The sequence below is a fragment of the Eubalaena glacialis genome, chromosome 7 (assembly GCF_028564815.1).
Source record: "Eubalaena glacialis isolate mEubGla1 chromosome 7, mEubGla1.1.hap2.+ XY, whole genome shotgun sequence".
Classification (NCBI taxonomy): Eukaryota; Metazoa; Chordata; class Mammalia; order Artiodactyla; family Balaenidae; genus Eubalaena; species Eubalaena glacialis.
The window spans coordinates 96,372,586-96,399,079 of record NC_083722.1 but is presented as its reverse complement, the minus strand read 5'-3'; the positions used below and the strand labels follow the sequence as shown (position 1 = coordinate 96,399,079).

The 26,494-nt window shown below is 39.2% G+C and overlaps 1 protein-coding gene across 1 annotated transcript in view; it reads left to right on the top strand.

Moving 5' to 3' along the window:
* Positions 1-26,494, top strand: part of CNTN3 (contactin 3) — a 236,910-nt gene that overhangs the window by 197,304 nt on the left and 13,112 nt on the right. Inside the window, exons 13-19 of the mRNA XM_061195539.1 lie at positions 3,639-3,756; positions 4,591-4,749; positions 4,849-4,998; positions 6,933-7,003; positions 7,960-8,194; positions 10,925-11,040; positions 22,913-23,096. Of these exons, the coding sequence (XP_061051522.1) occupies positions 3,639-3,756; positions 4,591-4,749; positions 4,849-4,998; positions 6,933-7,003; positions 7,960-8,194; positions 10,925-11,040; positions 22,913-23,096 (1,033 nt within the window). The remainder of the gene's footprint in view (positions 1-3,638; positions 3,757-4,590; positions 4,750-4,848; positions 4,999-6,932; positions 7,004-7,959; positions 8,195-10,924; positions 11,041-22,912; positions 23,097-26,494) is intronic.

Below are 26,494 nucleotides of genomic sequence, written 5' to 3'. Positions count from 1 at the left end.
CTTAAACCCCTGTTTAAGCTGTAGAAATAGGCCTCTTGCACTGCTAAAAGCTCCATTTTCAAATAATGCTGTGATCAGCGGCATAGAAAAAGGACTTGCTTTCTGGAAAGACTGGGGATTACACTGCTGCACTTTGAGGGGGACGTTTTAAGGGCAATAGGGATAAGCGAAGTGAAGAAAATGAAGCTTTGACTCTGCGTTGTCCCAATTCTAGTCCGTTCTATTTGAGGGAAGGGGGACAAAGGAGAGTTTAGGAAAACAATACAAAGAAAGACTAACAAACTAATTTAGCAGATAATAAAGTAGAAGCTATTTTTATTCAAAGGGTTATTAGTGTTCCTAAGAATTTATTCAAAGATTATTAATGTTTGTAATGTTTGTAAGTTGTTTTACACTTACACTCTGAGGAATTAGAAGCATGTTTCTAAATGTATCTAAATAATAGATGCAATTTTACTGATAAATATACTGAAAAATAGTCTATCAAGTGCTATTTTACCACAATTAGACTAATGCTACTTGGGTTTTTTCGGACATTCCTCTCCTGTCCCCTTTATCATAGTTAATCAGTAACAAACTATATTCTAACCATTAGCAGTGAAAATTGACGGGGACAAGAATTGGTTTGATATAAGTGAAACTTCCCTTTGGAATTTCCTTTTCCTTTTTTATCTTTTTTTAATGTCTGGGAATAATCAATTGCATCTTAATAAGAAGTTATAGAATGTTCTAATTAATTGCACTTTTATTATTAAACATTTAATTCTTGTGAAAGAAACTGGAGTTTAGAATAACAGCCATGTTATTTGACCTTTTCACTGATGGTCCTATTTATAGTGGAGCGTTTAGAGCTATAGTTGTACATTATAACAACTGCATCTTGAGAGTTATTATGTTCTGCCAAAAAATACACAAATTGTAAGTGTGTAGCCCAGTGAATTTTCACAAAATGAACACATTCAGGTAACCAACGATGAAATCAGGAATCAACATGACCCCTATTCCAGAAGTCCCTGTGATGCCTCGTTGCAGTACTAAATATCCCTCCAAAGATAGTCACAGTCTAGATTTATGATATGATAGATTAGTATCATTGTACTCCTTTCTATCTGATTTATATCTTTTATGTTGAGACTTAGCTATGTCAGTCTATATAGTTATGGTTCATTGATTTTCATGGTCTAATAGTATTTCCTTAAATGAGTGTTCCACTACTTACTAAGCTACTTTTTGTGATGGACACTAGGTTGTTTCCATTCTTTAGCTATTATGGTTAGTACTGCCACAAACGTTCTTGTAAATGTCTTGATGAACATACACACACATCTCTGTAAAGTATGTATTACTTAGGAATGGAATTGCCGGGTTGTAGATTATGGGTATATCCTGCCTTAGTAGATATTTCTAAACAAGGTTCCAGAGTGATTGCACCAGTCTCCATTCCCATTAGCAATAACAAGAGTACCGGTTGCTCCACATCCTCAGCAGGACTGAAAAATTTCCTGCCTCCTGCATTCCGAGGTTGTGTACACATGGTATGTGCCATGTGATTTTATTTAACCTTTATTAAATAACTTCTCTAAATTTGTAAACATAACTTGTTTCATATATATATATATCCCTGACTTGGGTTTACATCCTAGAGAGCAGAGGTCATGTATAACACACTTCTCTAACCTCGAGTGAGTCTAATACGGCAAGCATTCGATGAACTTTTGTTAAGATGAATCTTGACTCTTCATATTGCTCCATTAAAAGACAATAGATAGGGTGAGAGAGAAAAAGCACTAGAAGAGGAACAACATGAATATAGTCTACTGAGAAAGACAAAAATTAAGTACAGGATCCTTAGTTTTTGCTACATTTTATTTTTCATTTATGTATTCATCCACTCAGTTTCATGTTGGTGCTGAAAAAAAAAATCAATGGTTCCTACCGTCTACATGTTTATTGCTTCCGTTTTCACTCTACAATGTAAAACATAATTAAAAATTATATTCCCCTTCATGGTGAGCCTAACTATATTTCTTCAGGAAGATGGTTTGGTTATTACACAAGCTAGCTAAGTTATATCTCTCTCTACCCATCAATACCAAAGTGAACAGAAATGACAAACCCAACATCAATCTCTTTTTTACTCCTTCAAGAAAGAAAACGAGCTTATGTGCCTAAAAGCTATATTCATGTGTCTGAGGACAAAAAGACAGTGCTACTTCCAATTCTCTTTTTTTACCCAACTGCTTTCAAAATAAGCAAATAAACACAGGGAGGAATAACAGCTTATCCCAATGCCTTGATGGAATTTAATCGTAACAGTTCTTACTTCACTGAAAATAAGAGATTCCTATAGAAATGATAATCAACCTCCTGTGAGTATATGGAGCTCATAAAATCTAAAGAGTTTCTAAAGGTCAGCAAGCATTGAAGGCTTTGTCCTGGGGATAAATTTCTAAGTAACCCTGAGGAGAAAGAGAGAGGGAGGGAAAGGAAAAAGTTTAACTTGATAAAAGTAAAATGTGCAAACTCAACAGTTTCTGGATTATCATTTAATAACAGCCATCAATCAGCTCACATCTGCCTTTTCCCAATACTGAGAAATTCAGGCTAAAGCCATACAATCCAACCAACGGAGAATACATAGCGCATTAAGAATCCTAAGGATAGGAAGCAATATTTAAGAAACTACCTGATAGGAGATCTTAGGAAATTACCTAAAAGCAGGATAGTGGAATCCATCTTTCAACAAATACTGGGAAAACCCAAGAGTAAAATTATCCTTTTAATTAATAAGACAAACTACTTATTGCTTCCTCTTCCGTACCAGTTTAGAGATTTTCCATTAAGTGATCCTTTTCAAAGGGCTTTGCTTTCCAAATCGTTTTATTTCAGTCCATGCTTTTACTAATGCATGAAACTGGCCTGCAGTTACTCATTTTACAAACATGATTTTACATTCTTTTAAAACAAGGACGATTTGAAGTTGAGCTTTTAGAAATACATTTGCTTCATTAATTGGCACTGGGGAATGCCAGCCTATGTCTTTATGGACAGCTATTATTTTTTGGTTAAAAATGTTTTAATTTCTTCTTATTGAGGGGTTCATACTGACTGTCCCTAAATTCTGTAGCGAAGCAATTAAATAGCATTAGGCTTTTTAAGCTTCAAAGTGTTCAGAAAAGTGTTTCAACCATGGTAATCCCCTTGTCGTGCTGCCTTTATCTCCCACCAGATACCTAAATGCTTCCGTCTTCTTCTCAGGCAGATAATTGCAAAGAGGATGGAACCAGAGAAAAGAGTTGCGCTGGTGCTGAGCAGTGGATATAAAAAGAAGTGTCACCCTAGTGAAAGTAAATAGACTCTGAGACTGTAATCTCTGCCCTTATTTATCTTTGAAACCATAAATGCCCAGGGGAAAGCTTGTTGTTTATTTAGCTACAGAAATCTATGTCTGCAATCATGTATGGTTTTTAACCTGTTTTTATTTCCATACTTTCCATCGTAGCAATCTTCTGTCTTGGAACCACCTAGGTCTTCTCTCTAAATATGGGTTTTATTCCAGTGGTGTTGTTGGCCATAGCCTTCGAGAGTCTCTGTGTTTTCAAACTAATAATATGTTCATTACCTGTTTTTTCCAACAGAGTTCATCAGGCGATTTAATGATAAGAAACATTCAGTTGAAACACAGCGGGAAATATGTTTGTGTGGTGCAGACAGGGGTGGACAGTGTTTCATCTGCCGCTGACCTCATAGTGAGAGGTAAACATTAATGGCTCTGTGTGCTTCTTTAATTGCGCATCTTAACTGAGCCTTTCTCACTGAAAAACCATGATGAGATAGCATATGAACATGTGAGTTATATAGTATTGATTTGATCCCCCTGCCCAAATAGACCGGAAGATGTGAGGATAAGGATGGGTGCTAATTCAAAGAAATAAAAATCTCAACTCTGTCATTCCAATAGCTCTCAGTGTAATGAGCATTCCACAGCTGCTGCCAAGCTGATGTGTTTTTGAGCATGTCATTAATTCAGCAGTAGTGTTTAATATGAAAGAGAGTAGTGATAGTGTGTGTGTGTGTGTCTACTTCCAAAATAAAACACAGGATCATCTAGGATGCCTGAGAAAATTTGCCAGTCTGAGCTGTTGTCCAAAGTACTGATTTGCTACTGAGCTGAAAAATGACCCAGAGTGCATGGTAGAATAAAACAGCTCTAGATTACAAACTGGGAACTACAGAGATGTCCCAGAAGATTAAAGAAAAAGGTTTCGCGCCGAAAGTAAAGGATATTGAATTTGGAACAGTGCAGGAATCCTGCTGAATAGAGGGCTCAAAAAGCAGGTTTCATTTGCAATTGTGGAGTATTATGCCTTTGGAATTCATGGCTCAAAATGCAGATTTAATATCTAACAACAGGAATGTGAAAGAAAAAAAGTGGAAGTTTTGTTGCCAGGTAAATGTCCTTTTACCCTAAGTGCTTTTGAAATTGGGATCCGTTGAAGGGATTCAAGTGCTATGGTGCATGTTCTTCACATTGGTAGAAGAGAATGACGTTTATGGAATTGCTAAATATTGTTTGCATTTTTGCCTTAGGTTCACCTGGACCACCAGAAGACGTAAAGGTAGATGAAATTACAGATACAACAGCCCAACTCTCTTGGAAAGAAGGTACAGACAACCACAGCCCAGTTATATCCTATTCTGTCCAGGCACGGACCCCTTTCTCCGTGGGTTGGCAGACGGCCACAACAGGTAAAGGGGGAGAGGCAAATGCCACCGGTACATATGAATGGATTTCAGGTCAACCCTAAGACATGCAGACGTTTACCTCTCTGAAATATTCCTTTGTAGTGCCTGAGGTCATTGATGGGAAAACACACACAGCTACGGTAGTCGAGTTAAATCCATGGGTGGAATACGAATTTCGTGTTGTAGCCAGTAACAAAATCGGAGGTGGAGAACCCAGTTTACCCTCAGAAAAAGTAAGAACTGAGGAGGCAGGTTAGTGTTTTTGTTTTCTGAGTCATGGCTTCATAGGTTTTTCTGGGTGTGTATTTCCACTTCTCTTGCGCTTGATCTCCAGCCTCGATAATGCATTGTCGCAATTATCTGAACTATCTAACGGCAGACTGGCCATATGGCATTTGTCAAAAGACACGTGTAAGTGATTCTGATGTAGTGTGACATTTGCAAGAGTTCAGTCCATCGTCAGCATTCATTAGTGTATGTAGAGTGAATATGTTTTTGTCACTTAAGGTTATAATTACTATCTGATATAGTCACCCTGTTAACAGGGGAAGTGCTGTTTTCATTTATAACAAGCATTGACAAATTGGTAGGATAATGACTTCTGGGAGTTCAGCTGCTAGGAAATCTCATTCTGCCACCAAGCTTAAGCGATTGATGAATAGGTATATTTTGGCCCCTTGAGTATTAAATTAAGAGAGAATTATTGTTAAAATTGTCCATGCGGGGTAACTATTAATAATAACCATAAGACTCTTTTTTATAATGCTAAAAATAGCCTAACATTGAAACTGCAAAGTAGAAAGTGTACATGGTATCACATTATTGAGGCATCCGAGAGGATTTAAGACTTTCCTTTTCAGAGTCTGTAGTATTAATTAAGACTAACTAAAATTATGTTTGAAATACAGCCAATATATTGCTTTGGAACAAAGCCAAGATAGAAGTCATGGAATACATTTCAATAATTTTAATGATGCTCTTTTACATGGGACAATGCATATAATGTTTCTGCCAGGTATTGTGAGAAATCGGGGAGCCATGTCTGTCTTGGTGCTCAGTTCACTTATTCACACAACACATATTCAGGAAGTACCTGCTGTGCAGTGAGCACTTTCTAGGTACAGTGGGTACAGCTCTGAACACAACGAAGACCCACCTTCAGGGAACTTATGTTCTAGGTGTGTCATGGGATTTACTAAGCGTAAATTTCTCAGCATAAAAGCCTGTGTGAGGTTCATAAAGATTATCTCATAACAGGATTTGAGGATTTAAGTATGGGTCATCTTTATATAGAGCCAATGTTTTTCTGAGAACTAAATCTGTACTTGAGATAGTCACAAGTTAAATGTTCGTGCTGATGTGGATGGACCTAAAGATTATCATACCAAGTGAAGTCAAGTCAGACAGAGAAAGACAAATATCATACGATATCACTTACGTGTGGACTCTAAAAAAATAATGATACGAATGAACTTATTTACAAAACAGAAATAGACTCACAGACATAGAAAACAAACGTATGGCTACCAAAGGGGGAAGGAGAAGGGCGGGATAAATTAGGAATTTGAGGTTAACAGGTACACACTACTGTATATAAAATAGGTAAACAACCAGGACCTACTGTATAGCACAGGGAACTATATTTAATATCTTGTAATAACCTATAAGGGAAAAGAATCTGAAAAAGAATATATATGTGTGTGTATATATATGTATATATATATATATAACTGAATCACTTTGCTGTATACCTGAACCATTGTAAATCAACTATACCTCAATTAAAAAAATAGCTTTGAAACTGGGGGGAAAAAATGTCCGTACGGGATTGATTTATCATCATCCCTGATGAATCACTTTTTCTTGTTTTATTAACCTTCACACTGAGTCATTTTTTTCTTAGTGTTTGAGATATTTTGAATCTCTAATAATTTTATGCAAATATGAAGCATGTGATGATCTCCCTCAAAGATATATATATACACATATATATGCACACACGTATATATACACAGATATAATTGCATATATACACCCACGTGTGCACATGCACACACACACACACGCGTGTAATGTGCCAATGATCAAATTATTTTAAGTATTAAAGGTAAACAACATTGAGTCTTCTTTCAGATAAATATTACCAGATGCTAGCAGGGTTTCAGTCGTTCTTTCTAACCTTTCAGTGCCGGAAGTGCCTCCTTCGGACGCCAGTGGAGGAGGTGGGAGCCGGTCTGAACTGGTGATCACCTGGGATGTAAGTGTCTGCACAGCGCCTGCCCCTCAGGGTGACGCTCTTCCCACACTCATGGCATCCTGGGTGGTGCTGGTAGTGGTGGCTGGAACTAGTAGCTAATATTTTTGAGTGTTCACTCTGTGTTAATCATTGTTCCTAGCATTTTGCATATTTTTTTCATTTTATCCTCGCAACATTTTTTAGGTGAAAGCACAAAGGCATAGAGATGTTAAATCATTTGCCCGAGGTCATCTGGCTGGTAAACATAGGGGTGAGAGTCTAGTCCTGGCTCTTTACTCTGGAGCAGCATCTCTGGAGCTGCTCCCCTGCTGGTGATGCACACGCCACTTCTCCAGCCCGTGCTGCTTCCTAGCCATTCTCTCAGCCCTTGCTTTAAGTCATAATTAGGAAAAATACTAATTAACGAAGTCAGAAGGCACTAGAATTGTCTACATTATTTGAAGATGTGGATGGAAAAATAAGAAGTCAAGAGATTATGGAGTGTCAATAGGAATTTTTGACATGATGCAAATACAGCTTTGAGTTTAATACATTGTTTTCATTTCCTTTTTTAAAGTTTTACTCTTTTGCTCTGAATTATCATGTCAATGTGTAGCTTTTTTCTATAAAATCATCATTAGGGATGAGATGATTTTTATTTGATTTAGAGATGCAGTATTTCAACTGAAAGTATATCTTTATTATTCACAACTCAGATTGGGGCTGCAAGATGCTCAAAAATCTGAATAATTTAGGAAAATTCCAGTTAGTTATCTGATGGCTATGAAAGAGTGGCATATGTTTATTTAAAAGCAGCTGACTGTCCCCCTGACCTTTTTCTCCTTTTTTAATCCAACCACTTAATCCAATGTAGATGATTATTTGATGGCTTTTACAAAAGACTCCGCATTATAGCTGCATTTATTCTGGCCTTGCTCTCGTGTGAAAGCGTGAGTTAATATGCCTTTCCTTTATAGCCAGTCCCTGAAGAACTACAGAATGGGGAAGGTTTTGGATATGTTGTTGCTTTCCGCCCTGTTGGAGTAACCAACTGGATCCAGACGGTGGTCACATCTCCTGATACCCCGAGATATGTCTTTAGAAATGAAAGCATCCTGCCATTTTCACTGTATGAAGTTAAAGTGGGTGTTTATAATAACAAAGGCGAAGGACCGTTTAGCCCAGTGACAACAGTGTTCTCTGCAGAAGAAGGTATGGAAGGGCTATGATTAGCCATAGGCTATGGCTTCAACTTAATGATTTTTCGACTTTACAGTGGTGTTAAGTGAGACACATTTCAGTAGAAATTGTACTTCGAGTTTCGAATTTTAATCTTTTCCTGGGCAAGTGATATGGAGTAAAATAATCTCTCAGGATGCTGGGCAGCAGCAGCTACAGCTCCTAGTCAGCCAGACCACCACAAGGGTAAACAGTGGATATACTTAAAATTATTCTGTACCATGCAACTGTTCTATTTTTCACTTTCAGTACAGTAGTCAGTAAATTACAGGAGATACTCAACACTTTATTGTAAAATAGGCCTCGTATTAGATGATTTTGCCCAACTGTAGGCTAATGTAAGTGTTCAGAGCCTGTTTAAGGTAGGCTAGGCTAAGCTTTGCTGTTTGCTATATTAGGTATATTAAATGCATTTTCGACTTATGATATTTCAAATTAAGATGTGTTTATCGAGATGTAATCCCATCATAAGTCAAGGAAGATCTGTATGTCAGTTCCACACTTAATCAACCAATTGTGCTCCAAAAACCCATTTGGAAGTTCTTTGTGACTTCAGATATATTTCTTGAAAAGGAGAATGATTGAAGTCATAGTTAGTAGTCCAGGTAATAAAGATCAACCATGCCTACTTGAAGTGTGAGACTCAATGGATAGTTAGAGGGGGTAATAATTAGTTAAAAATCTGCTTATGAGGAATACATTGAGTTCCAGTCTGTGAAGCAGGGAGCAGCACAGCCTTCTACAGCTTTCTTCTTTGGGAGGTAAGATTAAGATATTCTTTTTGAAGTGCCCTAGTCTGAAGTTTTATAGTGGTTCCTAGACCTGAGAAAGAGGTTTTAGCAGGATGGAGAGGGAGGACCAGTAGTCTGACATTGGGGAGGTATGGAATATGCAGGTTTGAGGATGGGTTTCACCAGTTCTAGTCGGTATAGATTCATACATACTCCACTCTGGACTCACTCCCTTTCTCTGCCTTTCTGTCCCAGAAAGTAATAGTAAAAATAATAGTAATGTTAGGAGAATCCTATGAAATTGCCATTTTATAGGTCAAAAGCAGCTGAATATTGGCTATCTCATGCGGTTCTAGCTAGTTAGAATGGCAGGAGCTAACATGTATTGGATGCTTACTATCAGCCAGACATTACCTAATTTGAATTTTCCAAGGAGGAATGGCAAGTAGGTACTATTGTTATTTCCTACTTACACAGGAGAAAATGGAAGCTTGATGAAAGAAATTAATGAACTTGCCAAAATCCATACAGACCTATTGAGCTAGTATTTTAACCCCAGGCCTTTGCTCTTGAGTAGTTTGAGCTCATGAAATACGATTTCACAGTATCTCCTCTATCCTCCAAGCCTTACAGTAAATTGAGAAAGTGGGTCCACAGTTGTCATTCCTAAAAACAGTAAGGAAGCTCAATTTTTCGTCGTACTGTCACCTCGTATTTTTGTTCTCTCTTTTCCCACTGAGTTCTGAGAGAAAAAGGGAACAGGATTTTTAAATTTTTTGCAAAACCAAGAGCTTTTATATTCATAGCCAGACCCCATCTCCAAGAGTTGCTGAGAAGGATTATCATTACAAGAGCAGGTCAGCAGTCTGAGGGGTGATGGCAATTAAATTAACCAGGGAGTTTGGGTAGATGGGGTTGGTGGCTGGCGGCAGCTGGGAAGGAGGGACAGCCAGAGCCTTTTACTATCTTCTTGCCTTCTGCACTTTCCTTCTCCTGTTTCCATTCTTGCCACCACTGATGATTTGGTTAAAGGTCTTTCTGTTCCAAATGTCAGAAACTGATTCGACTTGTCTTTTAAAAAAGCGGGGATTTATTGGAAATATACTCAGACCTTTCATTGAATCAAAGAGAGAGGTAAATAGTAAACCTCATGAAGAACCTTAATCAGAGAAGCTCTGGGCCCTCAGAAACCTAGGGCTTCTCTAGGGCACCAGGGCTGGATTGATTGGCCTCAAGTCTTCCTCGTTTTTCCAAAGCACGTTTCAAATTCTCAAGAGAAAAAAATCTAATAGGCCCATCCTTGGACCAGGGGGTCTGTCTCAGTATGCATCAGCCACGGCCAGGGAGCAGGATCCTTTAACGTAGAAATGGATATTGGGGGAGGACGCATCTCTGCTCAGAGCTCCTCAGAGGAAAGAATCACTGTGAGATCCATGAAGCCCCAAGAGTTCTCCATTACAAAGGGGATTTCTTCCTGTGTATTAAGCTCTGTGTGTGTGCTCATCTCCTCCAGAAGAGTACAGGATCTCATTTAACTTTGCCCCTCTTGTGGGCCTGGCTAGACAAGGCACTCACTAAATGCTTATTGAATAAATGAACTCTGTAGACCTTGACCTTTATTTGGAAAAAGAAAGAATAACATAAAATAAGTAGCACTTGTGGGCATAGGATTCCCATAGGGACTGTGGAATGGAGAGGAGAGAAATAATGATAGGGAGGAAAGAACCAAGGGAAAAAGGGGAGGAAAGTAGGATACCAAGAAGGGAATGCCAGAGAGGGAGCAAGTTGCTCTGGCTGTTCAGCAAAGAAAAGCCTGTGGCTGTGATGCTGTTTCTTCCTAGGAAATGGAAAGTGACCAAGACATGGTTCATGTTTTCCAATATTTTTACAGAATATTTTACATTTTCAAATATGTTAAAATGCTTTTTTTAAAAACATAAGAACTTCAGTATATTTTTCTGTTCCCAAACAGAGCCTACAGCAGCGCCATCTCAAGTTTGTGCAAATAGCTTGTCTTCCTCAGAAATTGAAGTTTCTTGGAACTCTGTTCCTTGGAAGTTGAGCAATGGACACTTACTTGGCTATGAGGTAATGTCTTTTAAAATTAATTAGCTCGTGTAAGTATGTTGCCATGCTACCTTGCCTGCTTTCATTTAAAAGTCTTCTTAACAATGACATCTTAGCTAAAGTCTGACTCTTGTTCAATTTTATCACCCTATTGTTCTGTGTGACTATCAACGGATATTGACTTTAACTCAACCAGTTGAATGAAAGTGACTTTAGTTGAGGTATAAAAGAAAAAAAAATAATAAAATGAAAGGAAATCATGTATCCTGTGGGCCTAATCTTTAGCTAGTTTGGCTAAAAAATAAGAGTGAGATCGAAACATAGTATTTAAGTTCACTGGGTATATCTGCTAATAGCTCTTCCGGTGCTTTGTTTTATTTTCTTGGTGGCCTTGTTACTTCTAGGCTCTAGAGAAGTCAGCCTTGTAGAGTGTAATCCTTGCCTTCAAATAATTGTCTTTGGTGAAATACGATGAAAGGTCTGAAACGGCATAACACAAGACCAAATGTAATGAAGTGCAGAATAGGCCACACAGAAAGTGGTTGAGGGATGAGTGACCTTGAAAGGTTTCATAAGGCTAGTAAGGTTTAACAGGACTTTAAAGAAAAAATAAGTAAACGTAGAGAAAGTGGAAACATTCCAGACTGAGCATGGCACATTGAAAGAGTGGGAGGAGTAGAGGTCCACCTGCAGAAGGCGGTTCCTGTGGGGCAGGTGACGGTAGCAGGGTACAGCGGGGCCAGGTCACAGACGGCTCTGAATGTTAAGAAGAACCATTCTGGACTGGACTCCATGTTTAGGAGGGAGCAGTTAGAGGGCTGAGAGCTGACAAGATAAAAAGCGAAGTCTTAAGAAGGTTTCTGTGACAATGACACTGTGGTAGCCACGGCTGTGATTTCACCCCGACCCACAGCCATCTTCTTAGCAAGCTTCCCTCATGCTTCTAATTCCTGCCTCAGTGGCAGGTTTACATGCACGTGTTTGCAATACAGGACCGTGTACCCTGCCGCTTGCCAGCATAACCTCAGTGACTGCACGAGGGTGGCCGCTTGCTCAAAGGCAGCTGACCCATGGACAGTTCAGCTGAGCTAGTCAGATTCTTGTTTGAAGTATTGAAGCAAGCAGCACAGAGATTGTGTTTAGTGAGCCTAATGCAGTGATGTGTCAAATTTAGGCCCCAGTTCAGACTTCCCAAGTGAAGGCCATGGGCAGATAGGACAAAGCTGATTTACAGAGATGAGACGGAGCAGACATACTTTCATGCAGCCCTAAAGAATGGAGGAGACAAGGACCCATGGAGCTTAAGGAGCAACATAGAAGAGCTCTCTGACAATTGTCCGGTTCTTGAGTTGGCTGTTTTCTTTCTCATAATGTCACCTTGTCCTCCTTTTCAGCCAGCTCCCTTTACATTTGAACTTGAGAGAGTTCCTGGTCCTTGTAACCAAACAAGCAGTGACTTGAATAAATTAAAGATAAAGAAGAGAAAGGATTGGCTAGAGCAGTGATGCTCAAAGGATGCACCGTGGGCCACCTTCACCACAATTACCTAAATTTTTGCTGAAGATGAGCCCCCAGAATCCTCCCTGGGCCCACTGAACCCAAACATCTAGGGGTGGGTGTCGCGAAGGTGCATTTTTAGTAAATACCCATAGGGAAACGTCTTCCTGCACACGTATGTATAGGAAGCCCTGGTCTTGACACAGAGGCCCTGGTCTTGACACAGAGACCCTGATCACAGACAGAGCTGTCCAGACTTAAGGAAACCTAAGCAAAACACCACATAAATACAGCAGAGCAACTTGATCAGCATCTTAAAGGAAGCCAAGAACACTTGGATGGAAAATTCCTTTAATTCCCTGACAGTGAGTAGAAGCAGTGAAAGATAGTGGGCAACCAATAGTAGCTCCCCAATGATTAGAGAAATGACATTGACAGGAATGGTAAGTGGGATGGAAGGAACACGGATGTAAAGGAGCATAATCCTGAGGTCAAACCTGTGCCAGGTCCCAACTCTGCCACTCAGTGTGCTGGAAAAGTTACCTAAATTCTGTGAGCCTCATTTTCCTCGCCTGCAGAATGGGAACAATGGGCCTAACCTAATTAGGATTTTGAGAGGATTGAATGAGATTAGTTCTCTCACAGTTTCTGGCTTATAATAATAAGCAATGAATAAGTGTGAGCCATGTCCCAGAAGAATTTTTCAGATATTAATTCATAGATTTCTCCCCAGTAACTATTCTCAAGCAGTTCTTCGACTCCAAGCTCTTTTGCCTCATGAGAGTTTGTGACGGCTATCAAGATGGGGTTGCCTGTGAGATCCCTTCCTTCCTCGCTTTGTTTCCAAAGCTCAAGCCTTTAAGGAGATTATTTCATGTATCCTAGAGGGTGAAGAGAGAGAACATGCCACAGAGGAAAAAATACAAGAGAAATTTCAGGTGACCTTGGAGGAAACGAAGATCTGAGGCTTACAGAATCTCGTGGGTCCCACAGCTTTCTACCTGGCAGTGCCCAAGTTGGTGGCCAGACCACAGAAGGGAACAGCTATGCTTCCCACACTCAGCAAGGACTTCTTATTCCCCAAGCATGGCAGAACTGCTGGGCCTAAAGCGATCAGACCAATGTAACAGTAAGTTATCTTGGCCAGGCTTTGGGAAAGGAGCCCCAAGAGTGATTGAAGTTGAATTTTCCATTAGCTGAGCAGGATATGAAATTCAGTGTTAAATCAAATTTACTTAAAGAAAATAAATGAGCACATTTTGCATCCCTCCAACAGCAGACTGAAGTACACATCCCCCATTCATAACTTTGTCCTTTACAAACTGTATGATAGGATCATAATTTCTGACCTGGTTGTAGCTTGTGAAGTAGTTAAGAGAAATAAGCAAGAGACTATATATAAATGGGCTTTGTGGGCTTCCAAGCACCACAGGAATGTTACCAGTCACTGGCGATTGTTTTGACACCTTGGGGGCAGGTAGATGCTGATTTTAGAATATATCAGTTTAAGCTGATCATGAGTCATCCAGATATGCATACTCTCTAAGAAAGTAGAATTATACCACTGTGGCTCAGGTCAGGAAAGAAACGTTGATTGAACAAGAGAGAAAACCAAAAAATCGAAGTAGTGCCATTGTACTATCTCATGAAGTCCACACCATTTTTGAATTAGACAAACCTGCCTTCAGATCCACTGGGACAGAATATAAGCTCCACCAGCGACAGGGGATTCTGCCTGTTTGTTCACTGATGTATCCCAAGTGCCAAGAGTTGTATCTGGCACACAGGAGGCAGGCAAAAATTTCATGTTGATTGAATAAATGCAATTTTGGCTCCATTACCTTACTGCTATCTGGCTTTGAGCACATTACGAATGCTCTCCAAGGCCCAGTTAAAACAGTAAATAACTCTCAGCATCACTGGAGAAACTTTGAGTGAGATAAAGCAGCCATTGTGAAAATGGCCCAAAGAGACTTTGGGAGCTTCTCCTTTTCTGTTTTGAATATTGGGCATTGGGATAAGATTTCATTGAAAGGGGAAATTTGAAAACCAGTGAAGTAATACAGAAACACTTAGCACAGTCTGAGTATGGGACTCAGGGCTGTTTTTTGTGTTGCTACTGGTGTTGCCGTTAGGTGGGGGGCAAAAAGATGAGGGGCGATAGCATATGGGACTTCGCTCGAAATTAATGATGACATCTTGCCTATCTGTGTAAAGAGTAGCAAATTTAACATCCAAATGGAGCCTGAATACAGTATTGAAAGGAAACGACTAGTGAAAGTTTGTTCCCCAAGTGCTTGGTATGTATGAAAAGAAAGAAACAAGCTCAGGGAAAGGTATACTAATTGGGGCAACTTAAGAAATAATTTATATAATTATGCCAAGATAAAAATATGTATTTTCATAGTCTCAATAATGATTTAAACAGTAACCTGGAAGAATAAATGACTTAGCAGGGTATTTAACTATCAGGCATGTGGCTAACTTTCTGGGTTGCAATTTCCCCAGTGTGGCTTTACAATTGTTAATAGCACCTGCTTCCCTCTCATCTCATCATGTGCCACGTGGCATGTTGAGCACACATCATCAATAGCATCTAGACTAATTTTCTTTCTGATTTGACCAAGTAGTCGTCGAGGAGCTCATTTCCCCGGGCTCCAATTTATTTCACCTTCTAAGCCACAACACTCAGGCTCAGATCTTTTCTTGTGCCCTTTGCATAGGAACAAGAGATACGCACAGACAAGATAAAGAGGATGCAGATGATTTAAGTTCATGGGTAGTGGGTGCCTGAGGAACAAAAGCTCCAAAGTTCTAGCTTGGTATATACAGTCCATTTCTTTAAAGTCATTTTGTGTCTTGAGAAAATAAAACGTGGGGGAATGACCTTGATAAGTGATGAAAACAAAAATCTATACTTGTGAAATACTACAAGTAAGCATATTTGTGGAACTGTTGCAGGAGGGGGGACCCCTTCCAGGGCCCGAGAGTGGGCTCTTGTCCAACACTCAGAAATGAAGTGTCCAGAGAAAACACACGTGCTGACAAAGCAAATGACTTTATTGGGAAGGGGCTCCCGGGTGGAAAGCAACAGGGTAAGGGAAGCCAGGAGAACTGCTCTGCCCACGTGGCTCGCAGTCTCGGGTTTTATGGGAATGGGGTTAGTTTTTGGGTTATCTCTGGCCAGTCACTTTGACTCAGGGTCCTTCCTGGCGGCGCGTGCATCGCTCGGCCAAGATGGATTCCAGTGAGAAGGATTCTGGGAAGTTGGCAGGACATCTGGGCTGGCGTCTCCTCTTTCCTTGTGACCTTTCCCGAATTCTTCCGGTTGGTGGTAGCTTGTTAGTTTCGCATTCCTTACCAGGGCCTCCTGCTGAAGATAGCTCATGCAAATGGTTACTGTGGTGCCTGGCCAGGGTGGAGGGTTTCAGTCAGTGTTTCCCTGGGCCGGGGGCCGGGGAGGAGTTGTAGATTTTTTTTAAATGTTTGGCAGTGAAATAGAACTTGGGTGGGGGGGGGAGGGGAACATACTAGATTTATTTTTTTTAATGTGTAGCAGGGGAGCATAACTAAAAATGTGTACAGAAGGCCAAACGAAAACTTCACTGATACCTCTGTCCTACCTCCTGTTCTAAACAGCTGTACAGAATGTGTTTAGCTCCTAACATTTTAGTTAGAATGGAAAAAGACGTCAAATATTTGAATACTTTTTTGAGAATACGAAAATTCTACTGGAAGAAACAAAGACATATGGAGAGAGTCTAATTCCTTACTATCAGGCAGGGAATTAACTTCACTCTAGAATGAGTCACATGTACATAGGAAAATTGGATAGAGACAATTCAGGCCCATTTAAATAAACAGGAAGGCAGCAAAAATGAATTGAGTAAATAAAATGCAGACTTTCTGGAGGTGGTGGAAGGATTTGTTATGCTGGAGAGAGCAGTACGTATGTGTGTGAGTGAGAGCCACCCAAACAAAGCTAGGTTTGTTATTAGGCAGATAGAGTCCCTACCAGACTGTGGCTCAGCATTGAGGGATCCAGGGGAGTAAACATCCCAGCCTCTCTCTCCTCCCACCGGCCCGTCTCCTGGCTTCTCTGTTTCTGAATTCAGGTTCGCTGCTCTCCTCTCAAAAGCCAGTACTCAAGAGACAAGTGCTGGTAGGAACGGAAAAGTCGCTTTATTCAGGAGGCCAGCAAACTGGGAAGATGGCGAACTTGTGTCCAAACACCAACTCTGAAGATTCTGCTCGACCGTGAAAGTTTTTAAAGGGAGAATCATTTGGGGAGGAGTTCAGGGTCTTCATTTATCTTCCACTGTGTGCAGACTTTCTTCTGATTGGTTGGTGGTGAGGTAAACAGGGCTGTGCTCCAGGAATCCTGGGCTCAGGCTGAAGTTACCGTCCTCCGCCTGGGCGGGGGCCTTAGTTCCTGCAGAAGAACTCAAAGGTATTGTTACGTATATTCCTTGAGGTGGAAGCAGGACCCTGCACCTCCACTCCCACCCCATGCGCTATTATTTCTTGCCCTCTTCTCCTTTGTTTTTGTATTCCCTCCCTTCCCTGATAAGCAGTTATTTGAATCTGCCCTTTGGAACTCAGGGTAGGTCACGGAGGCTAAATGAAGCCTATTTCCTGAAAACAAGAAACAGGGTATACAGAAAGGATTTGTACTGGGAGGGCCCTAGAGGGTCCTGCTCCATTCCCTCTCCGTCCAGTGAGAAGCCAGAGGGTCAGCGAGCTTGGTATGTAATTCACATAGGTCAGCCCTCCAGGGACTGAGAGCTGAGTAAAGAAAAGAGTAGGAGGTAGATGTGGATTTGTCTTCTAAAACCTGTCGAATGCATTTGCCTGCCTGATATTTATTGAAATGTGTTTCATCTAGCAGCTAAAATGAAATATTTGTCTTCCTGAAAATCTATAAGTATACACAAAATTATTTCAGTCTATTCTGACTAAATACCTGTACTTTAATGGCTAAAAAAGGTGCCATTTTTCAATATATTATTTTTATAAACTGCATTTCATTTTAAGGTTAAGTGAAATCTCTGATGCCGTGATGTGAAGGACTCCTCACAGCAGGGACATTAGTTTTTGGAATAACCAAATTACTTGCAGAAATAGAGATAGCATTTTAAATCCTGACATTCCTCAAGTTTGTTTCTGTTTACTTACCGAGATAAAAATATATTAGCTTGTGAAAGGGTATTGTGGTTCTGAAGAAAAAATTATTATCTCATCAAGAAACTGGAGTCCCAGTGTTTTATAGACACATAGAATATTAGGACTTGAGTAACTAGCTTGGTGAATTAAGGAAAAAAAAAAATCTTCCTCTCTGCTCTATCCACAAAACAGTTCTGACATCAAAAATGTGGGGTTTTTTTCTCTACACCAACCAGTTCTCTGACACCAGCTGGGTGTCCTAAAATTCAATTCAACTTTGACCCTCTGTACCTAGAGTTAGCTTCAGATCCTACAAGTTGAGGATTCAGTCCCACAAGACTGCCCTGCCCCGCCGCCACACACACACAAACATCAGATGCCAGTCACAAGTCCAGCCCTCCTCTGATCAACTGAGGGGTTCCCACAACCCCCTCCTTGGGTTTGATAACTTGCTAGAATGGCTCACAAAACTCAGGAAAGCACTTTACTTACCGTTATCCATTTATTGTAAAGGATACAACTCAGCAACAGCTAAATGGAAGAGGTGTGTAGGCCAAAGTATGCGGGAAGGGGCACAGACCTTCCATGCCCTCTCCGTGCCCTCCACTCTCCCAGCACCTCAATGTATTCACTTACTTGGAAGCCCTTCTAACCTCTTCAGTTAGGTTTTTTTTATGGAGGCTTCACTGCATAGGAACGATTGATTAAATCATTGACCGTTAGTTAACCAAATTAAATCAACCTCCAGCCTTGTGTCAGGAGGTGGGCCTGAAAGTTCCAGCGCGCTAATCACAAGGTTGGTTACCCTGGCAACTAGTCTCCATCCTGAAGGTACCCAGGAGCCCAAAGCCACCAGATGTCTCATTAGCATACAAAAGACACTTACCACTTCTGAGATTCCACGGGTTTGGGGGGAGCTGTGTGCAGAGACCAAATACATATTTCTTATGTGTCTCTGTGGTGGGAAGGAGGGAGGCATTTTTAAACTGCCTGTGTTTAAGTCATTCAAGAATTCACCAATATTGGGTACTTAGTGTGTATAAGCTTTGACCCAAGCGGCAGAGCTATGGTGATGACCAAGACAAACCTGCCTCCAGAACATGATTCCACCTTAGCATTTGCCCCTGCCGCTGTCTTCTGTGCCAGGGAATGCAGTTACTGGCACTGGCGCACACTCGCACTAGCAAACCAAGGCAGGGTGACCCGCTACTGATGGAGAGAGTGGCCTGTGTCTCTCAGGCCGGGTGATGAAAAAGTGTTGAGAGCCACAATTCATTCTTAATTACCTTCTCCTTTGGAGTGGATTTACCTTTTATTTTTCCTCCCTCTGAACTCAGAGTGAATCTACAACATGAAAATATCTGCGTTTCTTCGGTTCTGGAAAATTCTGAGACATTTTCTCTTTTATTGTTGCCTTTTCCTTAACCTCTCCTTCTGGAACTCTGGTTGGAAAATTTCATTCATCCTCTGTTTCTTAACTTGGCTTTCATAATTTTTCTTTCCTTCTCCATGTTCTGGATTTATTCATTCTGTCTTCTACCTTCCAGTCTTCAGCTCAGTCCTAGCACTGATTTCTTTTTTACTATTGTATTTTTCAGGTGTCAGAATTCTACTTGATATTTTTTAGATTCGCCCATCTTTTTTCTTTGTCTCCTGTTCTTGCATTATAAATTTAGTCCCTTCCTTGGTAAATTTGAACATTTTAAATATACTTATTTTAAGATCCATTTCACCTAAGCGTATCATAGCCAGTCCCCTGTGGTCCAGCCTGCTGACTTTCTTTCTTGTTAGCAGGGTTCTTCATGTGCTTTGTAATGTTTCTGTCTCTGCTCATCTTTTGTAGATGCTGCCTTCATGTTCTGTCAATGTTATATTAACTCTTTTCTGCACAATTATATTTTCAGAGTTTGTTCCTTCAGCCTGGACATGTTTCCTTTCTTCATCCCTGTATTGTGGTTGTGCCTATAAAATCCAAATTAGTGTGGAGTTATATTCTGTCCTCTCAAGTGTAGAACTTTTACCATTTAAACCCAGAATACAACTGAGAGGAAAAATGGCGTCTTTACTTCTTGGCTTTTTCCTCTATTAAAAAAAAAAAAAAAAACTATCCTCATATACATATTTTTGAACAAAATTTTATAGAACATAACTGATTTATTACTTACATAATAAAAAATATCTATCCTTGTATAAATATTTTTGAACAAAATTTTTATAGAACGTAACTGATTATTACTTGGAAATATGTATGTCACTGCTTTATTTCTTTATGCTTTAGTTATATGCATATTTATTCAACTTTTAAATTAAAGCTATTTAAGAAGATTATATAGTAAATTTGAACTAATATCATGCTCAATTTTGGCACTAATTTTCTCTATGATTAAGTATTTCTAATACCTGTCAGCAACTGAGATCTAAAAATAAATCTCTCATTCTGATACATGGAGATTGGTTAAAGTACTTCAGAAACAAACTGCTATCAAGAGCTTTCAAGCACCTTCTATGAACTGATTTATAAAAGATAATCCATATGCCAATTGAAAATTATTTTTATTTCTTCTTTAAATCAGTCTCCTAAGGAATGATTTCTTAGGCAACTTATATTGAAGTAATTTGAATACAGAAAGAATGGCGCACGGATGGAAACCTAACAAGAGACCAATGTGTATCACAGGATGATCTTGATTGAGTTACTTGACTTCTCCCTGCCTCTGCCATTGCATGTGTTGAGTGACAATTATTAAAGCTCATAATTATGTGATCTTTTTCCCAATCTATGCTATATCCTAGGCCACAAGTTTTCAGGCTGACTACAGTGTTTTATTTTAATTATCGATTATGTGTCATTCTTAGTTTAATAACTAGACAATGCTTTAAAGAACAGGGAGTGTCTTATCATTGTGGAGTCATCTAAACCTAAGCAATACCTCCGTTGTTTACAGTTGGTGAATTTAGACTGTATGTGAGTTTTCGGTATCCATTAACAATTTGCTGGGTGTGGCTTTATAAAAGACAGTTTGGCATGTTATCTTTAATTAATGAATAAAATCTATGTGGTTTTCTTTGATAATGGTAAATGGTATCTGTCATATATGTGGATGTTTTTTGCTAATTTATATTTGATGCTTTAAAGCTGTAGGAGGTGCATATTCAATTAGTCCTAATTATTTGGGTTTACGTCCTCCTTTCAAGGTTTTTCTGAAAACTAATAACTTCTTTCCAGGGAAAACGCACATATACACGTACATGAGCCCAGCATTTTGCATGAATTTAAGGGGGCCTTGATATCAATATAAATATACGTGCATAATATACACACACATATATACATGCACATATATAGGGAAAATATTGATCTGGCGTGATATTAATATGCTAATTTGGTATTATTATTGAAAAACCTGAGATTTTATATTTTGCTGCTAATCTTTTTTAAAGAAATAATTTTATAGTTGCTCATTTTTTTTAAAGTAACTTTAGGTGTATTTTTCTCAGAGGCCTGAAATGGGTTTACCCTATGCAACCCATAAACACGTTTTGTTTAGCCCACAGACAAATGGGGCCAACTCTAAATTTGGGACATTTCACATTAAAATCAGGATTTTTGCTTTCTCTTAAAAAAAGACCTGTAAACACTGGGTCCATCTTCCCCCCATCGACCAGAGCTGCGTAGAGGCTCCATTACGAAGATGGAACGTGCCTGTCTCCTTTGCCGCAGTTCCCGCACGTCTCTACTGCCTTCATGACTCTGATGGCTGAGCATCGATTGCCGTTTTCATTTTGCCCAAGGAGCCGTTTACTTACAGAAATTATAGAAATGGTTTCCTGTTTTCATACTTTGCTATCGAAGTAGAAAAATGAAAGTCAGACCAAAAGGGCAAAGACTGCAAGAAAAACAGGAAAATGCCTATTTCTTTCTTTTTTTTTTTAGATAAATTTATTTATTTAATTTATTCATTTTTGGCTGTGTTGGGTCTTTGTTGCTGTGCGCAGGCTTTCTCTACCTGCGGTAAGCGGAGGCTACTCTTCGTTGCGGTGCGCAGGCTTCTCATTGCGGTGGCTTCTCTTGCTGCGGAGCACGGGCTCTAGGCTCGTGGGCTTCAGTAGTCGTGGCACGCGGGCTCAGTAGTTGTGGCGCACGGGCTTAGTTGCTCTGCGGCATGTGGGATCTTCCCGGACCAGAGCTCGAACCCGCGTCCCCTGCATTGGCAGGCGGATTCTTAACCACTGCGCCATCAGGGGAGCCCCAAGTGCCTGTTTCTTTAGGAAAGTAAAAAATATGTACTCAGTCTGCTTTATGTATTTGTGTTAAGTGTCCAGCCCCTGCTTTAGACGGTCAGATGGTGATATCTGGTCTCAGCACGAGGAATAGTTGCACTTTTCATGAGCCATCTGTTTGGTGGTTTTGTTGCTGTTTTTATTTTATGAAGGATCCAAACTGTCTAGCAAAGCATAGCAGGACTTTATAGTATAAACTGGAGTTCACTGGGGAACGTGTCTTATTATTGTATTTTTCTACTTTTATTTCTTTATTTTATCAAATACTCTGAAAACGTTTTTATATTTTTATACTGTAAATGTATATATCTTTATAAGCAGTCTCAGACCATTTTGCACAGTTCACAATAATGAAATACAAGTAAAACATTTCAATATATCCATATATTAACCTATGTTACCTCCTTCCTCTTCTCTGCAGCAGCTCTGCATACTCAGGGGTCTTGGTGACACTTGGCCATCACTGTAGGACAAGTCAGTGGCCAGCTGGCTTTTCAGTGGTCTTTGCTCTGACAGGTCACTTTCTTCACAGAAGGCATCTTCACCATCCATCAGAGTTTAAGCATAGCTGCCAGCCTTCCAGCGCTGAGCCTGAGCCAGGTTGATTAGGGTCTGAGAAGGAGGGGCAGCTCACTCTGTTAGAAATGTAGATTTTTTTCCTTCATTTTCCCATTTATAAGGCTATGGGCTAGTAGCATGTAGCACTTACTGTCTTTGAACTTATCTGGTTTATTTGTGTACTTATTACCTGTCTCCCCCAGGAGTCCCTTTTCTTTCACGCCTGTGGCACAGAGCCTAATGCAGCACCTAGCACATAGTAGGTCCTTAAAAACTACTTGTGGAACAAATGATAAAGTAAATGAATTACAGTGCCCATTTTAATAAAAATCACTTAATTTAAAGGATGCTGTTTTGTCAATCCTTCTCATCTTTTATGTTTTCTGTCCACCAGGTGCGGTATTGGAATAATGGAGAAGAGGAATCATCAGGCAAACTGAAAGTGGCAGGAAATGTGACATCGGCCAGACTCCGTGGCTTGAAGAGCAACTTGGAATATTACACGGCTGTCCGGGCTTTCAACAGCGCTGGTACCGGTCCCTTTAGTGCCACGGTTAATGCAACCACCAAGAAAACTCGTATGTATCTTCTGATTTTTTTAACGTCAAAAAAATACTTTGCATTTAAAATGGTAGCCTTCTTTATCATTTTAGATGGACCACACAAGTCAGTAAGCCCAATGAATGATGTAAACCCAACTCCAATCCCTTGTAAACTCAGAGGCACACATACATGTCTTCCTGATAGCCCTAAATCTTCAGTTAGAAACCCCATGTGAAAATGAATGTGCACCTTTTGAAAAATTTTAGAGTGGGATGTTTAGTCAAGTCCATCCACTTTTCTTTTAAAATGTGATCAAGCTAATTGGTTTATTTCATGTATTTTTAGTTCTCCAAAGCTTGAGGATTTTTGATAAGCATGAATAACTTAAAGTTCAGGCCAAAGAATCAAGAGTGATTTTTTTCTTCTTTTCTTTCCTACTTATTCAAAAGAGGGCAATGCACAGTAAAGATGTTGGTTCACATGAATATATTGATATTTTTAAAAATCTGACCAGAGATGTCAGTCAGTGTTGCCTTCAAAGCTGAGTCTTTGTTAGCTGTGTATTCACAGGTACATTCACAAGCACCAATTATGAGCTTTACATTAACCTGGCTTTAAATTAGGCTGCAGAAAAATCAGTGATTTGCAATTTTGTAGTCTTTCACGTAGATTTCCATGAAACTGATAGCACCAGTGTATATTTAGTTATTGTATTGTATTGCTACTTTCTCACAATGCAACCATTTGAATTACTCTTGTCATCATCATCATAGCTAATAGCAATTGAGAACATTTTACGTTCACATGCTTTACATGTATTCCCACACCCACCACATGAGGTAGGTGTCATTTTTACTTCTTTTTGAAAGATGAGGAATGTGGGCATGACAGGATTAACTTTAATTTTAAAATAATGGTGCAGTAAAACAATTTTTCTTCTTAATTTATTTTCAAAATTAATTAACCCTGTAAAAATGTTTTTTTAACTGGCCCTATATGGGAATGAGACAGTTATTTTGCTTGACTGCCAATTTCATTAATGCATTTCTATTTCCATATATAATTCCCAAACTTGCGTGAGAACATACATTGGCTGGCTAAAATTGCTAAGACCAACAATAGTATAAAATCAAATTTTATTGCTAGTGTTATTTATGGGTAAGTTAAAATATATATAAAACACAATTCTACTATGGATTTTCATTAACCGGTGTTAATTTGATCAGGAAAGTTCATATTTTTACCTTTATATTATCTATTGAAAAGAGAGTTTGGAGAGAAAGTTTAGCAACCAAACATTTTAATCCCTTTAAGTAGCATATATTTACAAGCAACCAACTAATGTGGTCATTAATTATCCTTCACTAATTATTAGGAGAAGCCTGACGCCATCTCTTATTTATAACACATGGTTGGGGTTAGACCAAGGAGTGTGTAGGTTTGGCAATAAACTGAAAATATTCTGCGTTTAGAACTTTTCGCTCAATATGTTTGGTATTCCCAGTAGCGCTTCTGAATTAGTAAGATTTAAATATACATCATTATTATATGTTCAAAGCACAGCATCAATCAAAAATTCTGATTGCACTGATGCATGCAAACAAGTTTATCTGGCTCTTTCCTCTGACTTAATAATTGATGTGATTACTCGCTAAGAAATTATGATTGTAAAAGACTGTGTGACATCATCATGGAATCAGTGAAGAGCTTAGTGAATGGGTTAGACAGAAGGAAGAGACTGATTATAAATCGATAGGAATTTCATGGTAATGTACACTGAGTGAAATAGAATTAAAAAAAAGCAAAACCCTTTAAAATTTAAAGATAGCATATAAATACCCAATCTAAAGTAGGAATTTCTGGGTTACAGTAACGATGGTGATTATGATTTTAATGACTAACACTTACAGAGCAATTTCCAGTCTCTGTTCTAAGTATGTTTCATGTATTGATTCTTAATTCTCACAGCAACACCGTGACTTGGAAACTATTAGTAGTCTCACTTTAGAGACGAGGATGCGGAAGCACATAGAGGTTATATAACTTTCCTGAGATCACAGAGTAAGTAGCAAGAGAGTCGTACAAATCCAGCCATAGTCTTAACCACTATGCTAGCCTCTCTTTCAGCCATATAATTAGAATGTTCATGTCATATATAACACCAGTATTTATTGGGATTTTACTCTGTGTTTAGGAAGCAGGTAAGGTGATCAAAGATAGACAGGACTTCTGTGCTCATGGACCTGGAGTCTCATGGGAATTCCAGTAATTGAACAAAATCCCCCCTGCAAATGATACATTCCTGTCGCCCCAGTTTAACTGGAGTCTGCATGTGGGGCTGTAGGTGTTATTAAAGAAAGTTTTCCTACTTTGAGTGGGAAATTCATAGAGATAATTAAAATCCCTAATTATTTTAAGATTGTGTATAAAGACCATTGTTAAGTTTTAAATTTTACATTCATAATTTTTCTAATGTACCAAAATACAAGTAAGACAATCTTTTAAAACTATTTCTAATATTGTTTTACTGGCAGCTCTTAATAGTCATACTAATGTTTGACATGGTGTTAGCTTTAAATCCTAGTGACGAATTTTAATAAGGCTTTTGTGATTATCACTATGAAGAGAATTATTGTCATGCTTCAGGCATAAAGAACGAAGATAACATCTTTGAGTCTTTGCTTGCTATCTGTCTTCCCCTCTGGATTGTAAACTTTATGGGGAAAGAGTCCTTCTGTGTCTGTTCACCCAGCCCCAGTGCCCAGCCTGGCACTGGGAGCCACTCATTAAATGTTTAGTGGGTAGCTAGATGGATGAATGAAATCTAAAGAAGCAGGCCAGCCTGAAGTACTATTATTAATCCCATGTACTTCCTCTTGACTGAACGTGGTGAGATCAGAACACTTACTGGAGTTCTTCACCATCTTACTTAAAATGTGCAAGTTTCATGTACTTGTAATCATGGAATTCTGTATGCGAGGCTTTACATCCATACAGATCTTGGGTGATATTTTTGATTAATGTAAATAATACAAGGATTCTCAGGTTAAGTACTATAGCTTCCATTAAACACTTAATTTTTGATATCCAAATACTTGTGTTTTTTTAAAGCATTTCTAAGTTAAACACTAATTAGCCTCTTTAAGTAATCAAAGATGGATTTTTGTTACTTGCAGCCCAAAGAGAGCTAACTCTTAAGAACATCTTTTATCTAAAGGCACTGATGAGGAAAAATTGCAGATAGCATATAAATGATGAAATGGAACGGCTTCTAAAAGGAAACATACTGAGAAGTTTATGTTCGGAGATTGCAGGAAAGAATGTGGAGGGCAAATATTCTGCTTTGTATGACTGAAAAGTCAAGTGGTAATTGTGGCTTTCTGTATGGATAAATTTAGCACTCAACATCCTCAATAATCACCTAACATCTCAA